The 15,069-nt window shown below is 49.1% G+C and overlaps 2 protein-coding genes across 3 annotated transcripts in view; one reads left to right on the top strand and one right to left on the bottom strand.

Annotated features, from left to right (window-relative positions):
• Positions 1–297: 297 nt before the first annotated feature.
• Positions 298–6,933, bottom strand: ZFYVE19 (zinc finger FYVE-type containing 19). The gene is made up of 11 exons (XM_059058102.2): positions 6,771–6,933; positions 5,399–5,520; positions 5,176–5,229; positions 4,673–4,791; positions 4,431–4,576; positions 3,975–4,083; positions 1,986–2,195; positions 1,471–1,550; positions 1,061–1,159; positions 798–925; positions 298–715 (listed from the first exon to the last, which is right to left on the bottom strand). The coding sequence occupies exons 1-11, from the start codon at positions 6,822–6,824 to the stop codon at positions 637–639; spliced, it is 1,200 nt and encodes a 399-aa protein (XP_058914085.1). The 5' UTR covers positions 6,825–6,933; the 3' UTR covers positions 298–636.
• A 235-nt stretch (positions 6,934–7,168) lies between these two features.
• Positions 7,169–15,069, top strand: part of DNAJC17 (DnaJ heat shock protein family (Hsp40) member C17) — a 39,814-nt gene continuing 31,913 nt past the window's right edge. For both annotated transcript variants that reach the window (XM_059058072.2, XM_059058071.2), the window contains exon 1: positions 7,169–7,276. In XM_059058072.2, the coding sequence (XP_058914055.1) occupies positions 7,199–7,276 (78 nt within the window). In that variant the 5' untranslated portion in view covers positions 7,169–7,198. The remainder of the gene's footprint in view (positions 7,277–15,069) is intronic.

The raw sequence follows: 15,069 nt of genomic DNA, 5'->3' as shown, positions 1-15,069 counted from the left end.
GGGTATGCATTCACTGCTTGTGCATGCAGTGTTTGAGTGTGGTGGGGCCTGGGGTCTAGGCTGGGCTGCCCAGAGCAGGATGCACAGTTCAGTTCAGTTCAGTAGTATGAATATTCATGCCTACTGCGTATGAGGCCACCAGGATGGGTGGGACTGTTCCTGCTTGCAGAAGCTTGCAGGATGGCTCAAGTCTTTTCCTCACTCTACAGGACTGGACTTACAGCCTACTCTGCTCTTGCCACCTCTCCAAGGCCTAGGCTCAGGGCCCACAGGGTTCTATAGATAAAAGATGCTGGGTCCAATGAATCAACATACTTTATTAAATGCTCTAAGTGCCAGTGGAGGGCCCTGGACCCCTGAGCAAGTTTCAAGGCTCCTCCCTGGATTCAGGCTGGTCTTTCCCCATCATGCCTCTCACTCCTAGTCCAGACTTCAGTGCTGCAGGCCCAGACTTCTGCCTTCTCTCTGGCTCCTCCAGTCATCGTCTCCAATGGAGCATCCTTCCTCCTTCCAGGGACGGAGGCTCAGGAAAGGGTGCATTCATAAGCAGTCTAGCTTGACATGTTCTCCCATCAGATGCCCTGGAGGGCGCCCCAGCTTGTGTGATTGCCTGTAGGATGGCCTTCCCGGGAGGACTCAGTGCTCTCGGCTTTTATGCTGGGGGTGGTAGGCAGATGTCTGGTGCTCTTTAAGTTCAAAGGCATCATGGCCTTCCCTGTGGAGCATAGATAGAGGTCAGGGATCACAGGCGGCCCTGCAACTCTCCCAGCCCCAAAGAACATTCCACCTGCACCCACCGGAAGCAGCGGACACAGTAGAGGTCTCCGTCACAGCTAGCACAGCGCAGGGTGGCATCCTCATTGCAGATGCAGCACCAGGGGAGCTCCTCTTCCTCAGCCTCAGGCCTGGCAGCCATGGCCTGGACCTTTGGAGACCAGGGAGGAATGGGGGACATAAGGTACCCGATGGGGTCTAAGAGGGCGGCTGGAGGAACAGTCGGCCAGGCAGGGAGGGAGGCTGTGGTGGCTGCCCGGGGGTCTGTGTCTGGGGTTTTCCTCACCTCAGGCTCTGCCCTGCAGGATTGGGCTTGGGGTCGGAGAGTTGGCTCTGCAGGGATGTTAAAGCCACTTGCCTCATCCAGGGCAGCTTCTTCAGTGAGCTGTGGACAGGGCAAAGAGGTACAGCTCCCTGCTCCAGGCAGCCTCGCCAACACACAGTATTTCTGTGCTCTGTGGCCTTAGCTCTCAACCCATCTTCCTTTATGTTGTCTGTGGCTGCTGATACCCCATCTCAAGGGCCCAGGGGCAGGTCTGTGTCACAGAGGCAGGGGGGCCCAGCTAGAACAGGAGCTGCACAGTGACTAGCCATCGAGCCCCAGAGCGGAGGCAGAGTGATTGGGGCCAGGTGGGTGGTGGGGCAGTGTGGCAGGGACAGGACAAGGGGTGGTCGGGTGGGTGAGGTAGGGCCGACCTGCTGAAGGACTCTCTGGATGGCTGTCTCCTCATCCTCTTCATCATCACTGTCTGGAAGGCGGTAGTCCTGTAGGGTCACTTGAAGAGGGAGAGACAGGAGCAGGGGAAGAGGAGTGAGGTTGAGAGCTCACCTGAGTGACTGACTGTACTTCTGCCCCCAGAAGAGGTTTGTTTTCCAGTGGCATGTGTTCCAGAACTGAGCAGCCTTTGCAGCCACTCTGATCAGACCCTGCCCCACCATGCCGGGCTGGAGGGCATGAACAGAGGCTCCGTACCTGAAGGGACCCAGGGTCCCCTGCCCCCTGATGGCTGCCACTTGTTCCTCATCCACTGCTTTGCCCCAGCACCTTCCTTGTGGTTCTGGGTGGAGCTCAACAGACCCCTGGGCACAGGGACCCACAGCCCCTAACTCAGCCTGGCAGGGAGTACAGCCACTGTGCAGTTTGGCCTGAGGGTGAGAGTGGGGAGGACTGCCCAGTGGACATGAATGAGTGGCTGCTCCCCAGACTCTACCTCTATTGGGGTCCCGTCCCTGCAGCACAGCCAGGCGCTTGGCGAGGGCCAGGATCTGCTCCTGCCTTGTGTTCTCCTCCTGAAGCGCGACTGCTGCCTCAGCCAGCAGCCTCCTCTTCTCCTCCTCCAGGGACCAGGTGGCCTGTCCCTTGCAGCTGGTGCTCTGGGCCCCTGGGCCCCCCTGGTTGAGGTCGTTCTGGATAGAGGCGGCTGGAAAGAGTGATGCATTCAGGGAGGCAGACATTTCAGGATGTCTCATCAGAAACCACTGAGCCCGTTTCTCAATGTTTTAAAAAAACCCACAGATTATCAGCTTTTTGTTCAACAATAGCTCCTGTGGTTTATATTACAAATAAAATTAGTATTTCCTCCATTATCCCAAATGTAAAAAACTAGTAATCTTAGACATTCCTTTTTCAATTATATCCATCCCCACCCACCTGATATTTTAATATGCTGCCCTTAGGGTGGGTGCCCCATAGTATGAGAATCACTGCCCAAAAGGAGCAGGATATGGGGAGGTCAAGATCCAGCCAGGCTCTCTGCCTTACAGGCTGGAATCAGCACTTCCAGGGAGCAGTGCAGAGAGGACATGAGGGAAGCTGAGGTCTTGAACGTCACTAGGCAGGAAGAATTTTACCATAGTGGGTGTGGCTCTGACGTGGTCCCCTTTAGCTCAGAGTTTCAGAGTAAGATGTTTGAAGTCAGACAGCTTTGGGTTCAAGTCCCAGCTTTGCTACTTAATAGCTGTGTGACCTTGGTCAAGTTCCTTAAGCTCACCAGGCCTCAGTTTCCTCATTTATTAAATACGGATAATAACAGTTATTATAGGATTACTGAGGCTATTCAGTGAGATTGTATCTCTAAAGCAGGGTTTCTTAATCTTGGTTCTATTGACATTTTGGACAGGATACAGGCATACCTTGTTTTATTGCGCTTCACAGATACTGCTTTTTTTTTTTTTTTTAACAAATTGAAGGTTTGTGGCAGCCCTATGTTGTCAGATGATGGTTAGCAATAAAATATTTTAAAATTAAGGTATGTACATTGTTTTTCTAAACATGCTATTGTACACTTAATAGACTACAGTATCATGTACATAATTTTTACATGCACCAGGAAACCAAAAAATTTGTGACTCACTTTATTGCAGTGGTATTCAACTGAACCCGCAATATCTCTGAGGCTGCCTGTAATTCTTTGTTGCGGGGCTGTCCTGTGTATGTACGATGTTTAGCAGCATCCTTAGCCTCTGCTCACTAGATGCCAGTGGTACCCTCTGAGTTGTGACACCCTAAAAGTCTGTAGACATGCCAAATGGGCCCTGGAGGGAAAATCATCCATGGTTGAGAACCACTGCTTTGAAGCTTTTGAACAGCAGTGTCCAAAAGAATTTTTTAAGATGATGGGATCATTCCATATCATGGTCTGTATTTGTGCTGTCCAAGATTGTAGCCATGAGCCACTTGTGGCTACAGAGCACTTGAAATGTGGCTGGTACGACTGAGGAACTGAATCTTAAATTTTATTTAATTTCAACTAAATGTAAATAGCCTCCTCCTCCTCCTTATCATCATCATCATCATTGTAGAGAACATTCACTAAGCATTTACTATGAGCCAGGCAGGGTCCCAAGCACTACTGGATTAGCTCATTTCCTCCTCATGACTTCCCTGTGAGGTAGATTTTACCACACATTCCTCCATTTTACAGATGAGGAAAGCGAGACTTAGGTCAAGTAACGTGCCAAGGGTCACACAGCTAGTAAGTGGCAGAAAAGGGAATCACTGTCTGAGCCTAAAGCCCACACGCTTATCCACTAGGCTTACACTGGCTCCCACTGGAGTAAACACTCAATAAATGGTAGCCTTTGTAATGCTGACTGTTCTCTGACTGATATTCACCTCTCAGAGCGTGGGCAGCAGAGCCTCTCCCCACTGGGGAAAGAGTCAGGGGCAGGTCCCTGGGGGAGCCAGGTGGAGAAGATACCTGGGCCTCCTTGTTCCCAGCTCTCATCAATAGCCACCTCCGCTGCTAGCTCTGTCAACAGATCCTGTGCCTGCCGGGCCTGGGTCCTGGTGTCTGGTGGCTGATGTGCCTGCTCAGAGGAGGGAACCTCAGTGGGGAGCAGCGTAGGCAGGAAGCCGCACCATAAGTCTCAGAACAGTTTAGGTCAGGGGTGGATGCTGAGGAGTTCCCAAAGCTCAGGGATAGGGGACAATTCCAGAGCCCACGTAATCAAGTAGGTCTGGCAGTCCCCAGCAGGACCAAGGGGCCACTCTTTCCTGCCCCACCCAATCCTGCTGCCTGTCCCTGGTTCCTTGGTCTAGCAGCAGGCCTCAGGAGCAAGAGGTACTCCTGCAAAGTATCTAAGCATACACATATCTGGGCTTCTGCTGGGTCCTCATCCCAGGACCTCCATCCCTCCAAAGCCACAGCACTCACCAGCTGGGGGGTCTGAGAAGGTGGAACTCTGCCCTGCAGTGCAGCAAGCCGTGCCTCCATCTCCTGGGTGGAAGGGATGGAACCCTGAGGTGCATCCCTCAGTGCAACTAGCCTGGCTTCTATCTCCGCCTGCGAGGGCACTGACTCTGCAATTGGCATAGAGAAGCGTTGTAAGATCCAGAGGAATCCTAGTCCCACGAGTCCTGAATAATGTCTTTTCCACCCTGTCCGCCCCCACTCACTGGGCTTGTTCTCCTGGCGAAGCCGTGCTAGGCGCTCAGCAATGACTTGGTCTTGCTGGGTCAGTCCATGGCTCTGGGGAATGTTGGGCTTCTGCTTGGCTTCCAAGGCTGCCACACGCCTGGCAGGATATGAGACAGAGGCTCTTAAAGAATGCAGAAGGGAGGGGTGAAGGCACTCACTGTTTCCCATTCAAATCATTTCCAGGCAGCTAGGGAGGCCTCCAACGGACAATTTTCTGTGGTGCTTGCTTATGTCACCCTGTAGCCCAACCCAGCTGACCGATGGGTGAGTCCAGATGAGAGGGCGAGGTCTACCAAGAATCTTTTCTGGGGAAAGGACTGGTGAGCTGCTTTCTGAGCCCAGGAGGGCAGTCAGGAGCCTGAGAGGTAGATATTTTCCTTATCCTGTGCTCATTTGATCTGTAGGCTGGGAAGAGACTCCTGCCCTATGGCTCCCTTGTCCTTTCCCCATCCCCATTTGTCTCTGTCCCTTTAGCACTTACTTCTTATAATTCTGAGGTGGTGACCACTTGGAGGCATTGGCAGGAGAAGATCCTCTATAGAGAAGAAATCTGGTATCAGAAGTCACCTGCCATCTGCCTATCAGTGTCCCCCACCCCAAACACTTCCTGGGCTGACCTCTAGACATAGAGCACAAGGCTGTGAGGCCTGGCCATCTGCCTGCTGCCATGCTTGGCTGAACCCTCGACCATATTGGCTTCTCACCTGGTCAGAACCTCATGGCACTGCTTGCAGACTTTCTGTTGGGTGTTTCCAGCCCGGGGAACCGCTGCACTGAAGCTAAGGCAGCCGGAACAGAAGGCCCGGCCACAGTTCTTACAGCCGTACTACAAGAAACATGAAGCAAGGGGTCTAACCTCTCACCTGCCCCTACAGCCTCCTCCCTGGGACTCTCCGAACACACACAGAGAGCAGACACTGGAGTTGTGACCAGCTGCTGGGAGGAGGATGAGGAGTGGGGCCCTTAAGGACTGGGGAGAGACAGGGGTGGAGGTTAGTAAAGCGATTCCTCAGTCTTCAGTCTTCTATTCAAATCTCGTAAAGCTTCATGCAAAATTCCCATGCTTTCTACTCTGTCTTCAATTCCCTGACACTGCAGTGTAAAAGACAAATAGGCAAAGCCCCATGCTTCAGGTCACTGACTCTTCAAAAAGGAGAAACAGTGCAGAGCCCATGCCGTCTCTGGTCTAGCAGAGATGAAAGGAGGCTTGACTCAGGATGGGATGGTAACAGTAGTCTCCATTTATTAAGCATTTACTGTGTGCCAGGCACTAAACTCAGTACTTAACGTTCATCACCTGATTTAATCCTCACAATTTATACACACTATCTTACTTAATCCTGATGACTACCATCATTATTCCTATTTTAAACGGGGTCAGAGAGGTTACATGACTTGCCCAAACCAAGGTCACCTCATGAATGACAGCAGAGCTCAAATTTGGATCCTGACCACTTTGACTCCAAAACCCAGGTTTCTAAGTGCTACATGGATCTGCTTCCCTACCTGCTAGTCATTCATCCTATCTGGTTCCTATCTCCTGGTCACAACTGAGGCTGAGGAAGCCTGCAGTTTACCAGGGAAACTTGGCAGGTCTGGCCTGAGGACAAGTGAGACTTTGCCATGGTGCCCTGGGGCAGGAGAAAGGGCGGTAATCTAACTCAAGAAACCGGGGAAGGGCATGCTGCTTGCTAGTGACGGTTTCAGAACAGAGAGAGTAAAGGGCATGGTGTGATGGAGAGTAGGCTGTGGAGAAGCATGGTGGAGGGAAGGAAACAGCCGGATCCTACACTTGGCAGACAGAAAAGCCTAGCTTTCCAAAAATGACAGGAGCCCAATTTACAGTTTATGGGGAACTCTCACCTCCAGCACCTCACTGGACCCTCACACCAACCCCGAAAGCGAGGGAGTGTTAGCCCCACTTTATACAAATGGAAACTGAGGCTCAGTGACTTCATCAAAACCACACAGCTGGAGAGGGCCCGTAAAAACAAGCCTGCGGACTACAAGTCCTGTGCATTTCCCTCTACTCCGCGTCCTCCCTAGCTCTCTAGCCCCCGGGGAGAGAAGACTCGCCTCCTTCCTGAAGAGAGTGAACTTGACAGCGCAGCCGTAGCACCTACTCTCCATCCCGGTTGCCGGCGCGGCGCAGCAAGGTCAGCGGAGCCGAGCTCTTGCGGCTCTTATCCAGGATCCCTTACACCTTCACGCACCCCCGCCCTTAGTCTCCACGCCCACTCGCGCGGGCCAGCCAAGGCCTCCAACTGGAGAATCACTACAGTCACCCCAGCCCGAGAGCATCAGCGGCGGACGCGAGGGCTGCTGGGAGTCGTAGTTCATTCAATAGTGCCCGCTTCCCTCAGAGGCAGTCAAGCCTAGTTCAGATCACGACATTTCCCAGGGGGCTAAGCGCCTTCATCAGGCTTGGGGTCGATAGTCCCCGGGAATCCCCACACGCTTAGGCTCTTGGGACTTGTAGTACTAATCCAGTCACGGTTAGCACCATGGCGGTGACCAAGGAGCTCTTACAGATGGACCTGTACGCGTTATTAGGTATCGAGGAGAAGGCGACGGACAAAGAGGTGAGAACTGGGGTGAGGAGGGCGGATCCCGAGCGACCTGGCGGGCTTCCCCGTCTTGGCGCCTCGCCCGAGGCTGGCACCACCGGCTTTCCACGTTCGGCCGGACCCTGAGTGGGGAACGAGGGGCGGCCCGACGGCCTCAGGTGGGCTCCCAGACCTTTCCTGAATGGTCTGAGGACCTCACGAGGAAGAGGGGGCACGAGAGGGAGTCTTCTAGCGCGGGGAACTGTACCGTGCTCTCCCCGTGGCCCTTGTCTAGAAGAGGCCGCGGGTGAGCCTGTGAGAAAACCCTAGCCTACTTTCTGCGCCGGCGCAGTGTCAGCCTCCGATTCCGCTTCTGTCTAAGCTGTGGCTGGGGGAGCTTCATTGTCTCTCTCTTGCTGGCTGATTTAACTCTGCTTAGAGCCTAGGGCGTAAGAAAGGCCAGGTCTCAAGGCTCCTCCATTCCTTTTTCATACCCTCCGTGGCAGTGTGACCTATGACTCTGCCATCTCTGTTTTCTTTTTACATCCCAGCCCTTTGACTCTTTTCAAGTAGTAGATGCTCAGGTGTTGCCCTCTTACGTGTGCTAGTGGGCCAAAAGCAGGAGGATCAGAAGGATAAGGCAGATGACCTAGAGTTTCACAGGAAGGCGTTGATAGATGTGTCAGGGAGTGGGACACTGATCAAGCTGTAATTAAGATTTCTGTTACTTTCCCCTGGATTATGGTGGTAGCTGTAGCAGTGTAGGAAGGGGAGGCAGATAAGTCACCAGATAGGAATTAATGCCTGCAGATGCCCCTGTACCTCCAGGCTGCTCTGCTCATCGGCGTAGCTTGTGAGAAGAGGAAGCTCTGGGGCAGAAAAGCAGGAGACCCATAGGGCCCTTGAGGGGGGATACTGTCAGCCTGTACAGAACTGTTCCCTGCAGCTGCAGCTGAAATCAGAAGTGGGCCATGGGGATGTATATACAGCACCAAAAGCATCTGTTACACCTATCTCATAAGTCTTAAATTTTCACTATTAATAATGCCTAACACCTATATAATACTTACTATGTGCTGGACACTATTCTAAGTGTTCTACATTTGTAAATTGTTTAATTAGTACTTCGTTAATAGTGAGAAATTACTTTGGACACTTCACACCAGATCTAGCCAGTGTGTTGGAACCTCGAAGTTGTGAACTCCTGAAGAAGGCAATTACGAGCCACTGATGTATATATTAATCATAGAAGTGACATAATCAGATTTTAAAGAAAATATTCAACATCAGTGTGCAGAAAGGACACAAGTAGGGGGTGGGTAGAGGAGCTGCCACTAGGGGGTCAGGTGGGGCTGTTGTCTAGGCAAGAGGCCAAGGTCTAAGCAGCACAGTGAGGTTGGGATTCAGTTTTCACTCAGGTGAGATAAGGATAGGTGAGAAGACTTTTTTTTAAAGAATTTTAAAAATATTTATTTTATTTGTTTTTTTTGGCTGCGTTGGGTCTGAGTTGTGGCACGTGAGGTCTTCGCTGAGGAGTGTGGGATCTTTCATTGAGATGCGTGGGTTTTCTCTCTAGTTGTGGCACATGGGCTTTCTCTCTAGTTGTGGTGTGAGGGTTTTCTCTCTCTAGTTGTGGTGCGCGGGGTCCAGAGCGCTTGGGCTCTGTAGTTGCAACTCGTTGAGGTGCGCGAGCTCAGTAGTCGTGACGCGCGGGCTTTGCTGCCCTGCGGCATATGGGATCTTAGTTCCCTGACGAGGGATCGAACCTGCGTCCCCTGCATTGGAAGGCGGATTTTTTACCACTGGACCACCAGGGAAGTCCCCTGGAGTCATTCTTGATACCTCCCTATCCTCTCACTCTTGCATCTAGTCCATCACCAGGTCCTAATGAATTCACTTCTCAAATAATCTCCAAACCTGTTCATTAATCTCTGTCTGCACCACCACCGCTCCAGCACAAATGCCCATCAACTTGCATCTGAATGATTAGAGTGGCCTACCAACTCATTTCCCTGCTTCCAGTCTATTCTATTCCACTCTGTTGCACTCTTCCAATCTGTTCTACTCACAGAAAATGGAATAATCTTGGTGCTCCTTTAAAACCCTATTGCACTTTTAATAAAACATGCAATAGAATTTCTTACCCCTTCTTACATCCTTTTCCCTCTGCCGAGAATGCTCTTCCTCCCCTTCTATTAACCTGGGTTACTTTTTTTTTTTTTTTTTTTTTTTTTTTTTTTTTTTTTTTGCGGTATGCGGGCCTCTCACTGTTGTGGCCTCTCCCGTTGCGGAGCACAGGCTCCGGATGCGCAGGCCTGGTGGCCATGGCTCACGGCTTAGTTGCTCCGCGGCATGTGGGATCTTCCCGGACCAGGGCACGAACCCGTGTCTCCTGCATCGGCAGGCGGATTCTCAACCACTGCGCCACCAGGGAAGCCCATAACCTGGGTTACTTTTACTTGGCCGTCAGAACTCAGCTTAAATGGCACTTCCTCAGAGAGGCCTTTCTATTGTTCTTTCATAGCAGCCACTTCTCCTTTCCAGCACTTATATCACTTTACAAGTATATATTCATTTGTGTGATTATTTATCTTATGCCTCACTCCCCTGTGTACTCTTAGCTCTGAGGAGCAGGGTGACTGGCACAGAGTAGGCTCTCAATAAATATTTGTTGAATGAAGGAAGTAGCAGCTAAGAGCCCACTGGAACAACTTGGCTTGAGAATCAGGAGATCTGGGGCCTCATTCAGAGCCTGACTTTCCTCAAATGTAAAATGAGGGAGTTGGGCAAACTATGATTTCAGGGGTTGAATGGCCCATGACCTGGTTTTTTAATGAGCCATGAGCTGAGAATGGTTTTTCATGTTAAAACGATTTTAAAAAAACAACCACAACTCAACAACAAAAAACCGAATAACTCAATTAAAAAATAGGCAAAAGACTTGAATAGACATTTCTTCAAAGATACATAAATGACCAATAAATACATGAAAAGACGCTCAATACCACTGGCCATTAGATAAACGCAAATCAAAACCACAGTGAGATACCACTTCATACCCGTTAGGATGGCTATTAAAGAAAAACAAAAACAGAAAGTTGCTAGTGTTGGTGAGGATGTGGAGAAATTAGAACCCTTGTACATTGCTTGTAGTGCAGCTGCTGTGGAAAACAGTGTGACAATTTCTCAGAAAATTAAACATTGAATTACCATATGATCCAGCAATTTCACTTCTGGGTATATACCCAAAAGAAATGAAAGTAGGGACTCAAACAGATATTTTTTAAAATTTATTTTATTTACTTTTGGCTGTGTTGGGTCTTAGTTGCTGCACACGGGCTTTCTCTGGTTGTGGAGAGCAGGGGCTGCTGTTCGCTGTGGTGTGTGGGCTTCTTGCTGCAATGTGTGGGCTTCTCTTGTTCTGGAGCATGGGCTCTAGGCACGCAGGCTCAGTAGTTGTGGTTTGCAGGCTCTAGAGCGCAGGCTCAGTAGTTGTGGCGCACGGGCCTAGTTGCTCTGCGGCATGTGGGATCTTCCCTGAATTGGCAAGCAGATTCTTTTTTTTTTTTTTGTGGTACGCGGGCCTCTCACCGCTGTGGCCTTTCCCGCCGCGGAGCACAGGCTCCGGACACACAGGCCTAGCGGCCATGGCCCATGGGCCCAGGCGCTTCGCGGCATGTGGGATCCTCCTGGACCGGGACACAAACCCACGTCCCCCGCATCGGCAGGCAGACTACCAACCACTGTGCCACCAGGGAAGCCCGGCAAGTGGATTCTTAACCACTGCACCACCAGGGAAGTCCCTCAAACAGATATCTGTACACCCATGTTCATAGTGGCATAATTCACAATAGCCAAAAGGTGGGAGCAGCCAAAGTGGCCATCAACAAATGAATCGTTAAACAAAATGTGGTATATACATACAATGGAATATTATTCATCCTTGAAAAGGAAGGACATTCTGACACATGCTACAATATGGATGAAATTTGAGGGTATGATGTTGAGTGAAATAAGCTAGTCACAAATGGACAAATATTATATGGTTCCTCTTGTACAAGATTCCGAAGAGTAGTCAGATTCACAGAGACAAAGTAGAGTGGTAGTTTCTGGGGGCAGAAGAGTGAGTGTGGAATGAGGAGTTAGTGTTTAAATGGTACAGAGTTTCAGCTTTACAAGATTGAAAAACGTCCTGGAGACTTAACGGCGGTAATGGTTGCACAATATTAATGTACTTAATGTCATAGAACCATACACTTAAAAACGGTTAAAATGGGGGCTTCCCTGGTGGCGCAGTGGTTGAGAATCCGCCTGCTGATGCAGGGGACACAGGTTCGTGCCCCGGTCCGGGAAGATCCCACATGCTGCAGAGCGGCTGGGGCCGTGAGCCATGGCCGCTGAGCCTGTGCGTCCGGAGCCTGCGCTCCGCAATGGGAGAGGCCACAACAGTGAGAGGCCCGCGTACCACACACACACAAAAAAACGGTTAAAATGGTAACTTTTATGTTAATATATATTTTATTTTATATATGTTTTACGATAAAAACAATCAACCAAAACAGAATAAAAACAAAGAAGAACATATGGGAATTTAGAGAGTCAGCAAGTCCCAAAGGTAGACGTTTTTGTTCCCCATCCAGCCCTAAGGGAGACAGGTGGGGCAAGGTATCATTTTCTTGTGAAAGCTTTGAGTTGAGGACCCAGGTTTGGCGTGGAAGTGCTCCGGGGGAGAGGATAACGCCCCAGGAATCCAATCTCCTCCTAGAATCTCAGGCAGTAAGTCCCAGATTCTTATGTGCTAATGCACATGTGCCTGTGTCCGTGTATGTGCGCACACACACAGGACAGGGCCGGGCCCTAGAGCCTGCCAAGATGAAGAGTAGGTCATGGATTAATGCAACTTGCAAACCTTGAAGAGATTCTGAATTAATCTCAGGGATTATTAAGGTGACTGCAATGGCCTTCTAATCCTTTTCCTAGTTCTGTTCTTGCCCCTTGAGCCTCTTCACACAGCAGCCGGAGTGAGCCTTTAGATGGTAAATCAGATTGTGTTACCTCTGCTCCCAGCTCCCCAGGGGCTTCTCATCAGTCTTAGAATGAAGCCTGAAGGCCCTCCCTGGCCCTTGGGGCCCTCAATGCCTCTCTTGCATGTTCCCTACCACTCTTCCCTTGCTCACTGGGCTCCAGCCACATCAGTCCTATAATTTTTTTAAAATTGTGGTGAAATATACATACATAAAATTTTCCATTTAAACCTTTTTTTTAGTGTACAATTCAGTGGCATTAAGTACATTTACATTGATATGCAACCATCACCACTATCCATCTCCAGAACTTTTCCATCATCCCAAACTGAAGTTCCATACCTTTAAACATTAACTCCCTATTCTCTTCTCCCCTCAGCCCCTGGTAACTACTATTTTACCTTTCTTCTCTATGAACTTGACTATTTTATGTACCTCATATAAATGAACATGCAAATATATAATATGTGTTTTTTTATATCTGGCTTATTTCACTTAATGTAATGTTTTCAGGTTTCATCCATTTTGTTTAATGGATCAGAATTTCCTTCCTTTTTAAGGCTGAATAATATTTCACCATATGTATATACACATTCTGTTTATCTATTCATCTTTTGATGGACATTTGGGTTGTTTCAACCTTTTAGTTGTTGTGAATGGTACTATTAGGCACATGAGTGTATGAATATCTGTTCGAGTCCTGCTTTCAGTTCTTTTGGGTATATATCCCACAGTGTAATTGCTGGCTCATATGGTAATTCTATGTTTAATGTTTTGAGGAACTGCCATACTGCCTTCCACAGCAGCTGCACCATTGCACATTTCTACAAGAAATGCTCAGTAGTTCCAATTTCTCCACATTCTTCCCACCACTTGTTATTTTCGGTGTTTTGGGTAATAAGCATCCTAATGGATATGAAAGAGGCCTCCAGTGATATTTTTTCAAACTCACCTAACACATTCCTGCTTCAGGGCCTTTACATTTGCTAGTCCTTCTGTTTAGAACGTCTCTTTCCTGGTAGTTGTATATCTTACTCCCACACCTTATTCAGATTTCCATTCAAATATCACCCCCTACCCTTTCAAAGCCTTTCAGAAGTCGTGCATCTAATTACTACACATTGTATTACATGCCCATTTGCTTACCATTGGTCTCCCCCATTAGAATGTAAAAAATCCAGTAAGGAAGAGACTTACTCTTTTTTGTTTACTGCTATGTCTCTAGCACCTAGAATAATGCCTAGCCCTTGATAGGTGTTCAGTCAATCCTTGCTGAATGATTGAATATGTATTATTACTTTCTTATGCAGTTATAGTTTGCGGCAACGTGAAATTACTAGACCAATCAAATATATTTACCAAAAGTAAATGTATTTAAAAGCTTTTTCAAAATTATCTTTCAGAAAAGTGGTGCCATCTTATACTCCCACTGGGTAGGCAGGAGATTGCCCCATCTCTCAGCTGGCAGCTCCCATCCTGGCTCTCGAAAACAGCATGCTGTGTGCCCAGTGCCTTGCGTGCACACGCGCGCGCGCGCGCGCGCGCACACACACACACACACACACACACACACACACACACACAGCAGGTCCCACAGTTCATTAAATCAGACTTTACAGTGTCCTCCCTGCCTCTTTTGTTTTTCTTTCTCTTTCTTCATCTGTGTTTTCGAGGAGGGTAGAAACATTTCCCACAAACACCATTCGATTCCACAAACTTTTTTTTTTTTTTTTTTTTTTTTGCGGTATGCGGGCCTCTCACTGTTGTGGCCTCTCCCGTTGCGGAGCACAGGCTCCGGACACGCAGGCCTAGCGGCCATGGCTCACGGGCTTAGTTGCTCCGCGGCATGTGGGATCTTCCCGGACCAGGGCACGAACCCGTGTCTCCTGCATCGGCAGGCGGATTCTCAACCACTGCGCCACCAGGGAAGCCCCACAAACTTTTAAGTGCCTACCTACTGTGTGCCTGTCTCAGAGCCTGGCGCTAGGGATACAAATGTGAAGAGAGCAGTTCCTGGAGGGTTACCCCATCGTGTCTGTTTCCAGCCTCTCTGTCTCTTGCTTTTGTGGTCCATCATTTTGAAATGCAGAGGTCAAAGTTGATAATTCTAGAAGGTGATGCTTTCTAATTAGATGGTGATTTCCTAGAGAGTGTAACTCATGCAGACAGTGACAGCTTTTATAACTAATCTTAACAAGTAAGGCCAAGAGTCGTTGTTTGTTACATCTACCGTGTGTTGAGAGTGGATGGAAATCATAATACAGAGCCTTGAGCAATGTTGGGAATTCTAAATGTGCCTTTATAATCATCTTTGTACTTATCACCAGTGACAGTTAAGAAAGTGGACTTCAGATGCAGACTGCCTGGATGTTGGCTCCATGACTTACCTAGTTTGTGACCTTGAGCAACTATTTAACCTCTGTGTGCCTTGGTTTCCATGTCTGTGAAATGGGAATGGTGGCAGTCCCTCTTCGCTGGCGTTGTTATGAGGCTCAGTCCAGGCAAAGCACTTGGCAAGGCATTTGGTACAGACTCACTGCAAGTTCCCTCATGCTATTATCATTGTTGCTCCACCTTCCTTACACCGTAAGTGCTAATGTCCAATGCACATCTCCCAAACTCATGTCTAAGTTTGCCCTCCACTCTCACAACTTCTCACTCATTCCAGTCCTGATAGACCAGTGCTGATTCACCTCACATTACACCAGTGATTCTCGACCAAGGCAGTGGTCAGGGTAGAAAGGAGGTGGGGCATCAGGTAGAACAAAATTCAGGATAAGCAGAGTTCACTATTCAGTTCAGATC

This window comes from Kogia breviceps, chromosome 3 (assembly GCF_026419965.1).
Source record: "Kogia breviceps isolate mKogBre1 chromosome 3, mKogBre1 haplotype 1, whole genome shotgun sequence".
Lineage (NCBI taxonomy): Eukaryota > Metazoa > Chordata > Mammalia > Artiodactyla > Physeteridae > Kogia > Kogia breviceps.
This window is presented reverse-complemented; position numbering and strand designations above follow the sequence as displayed.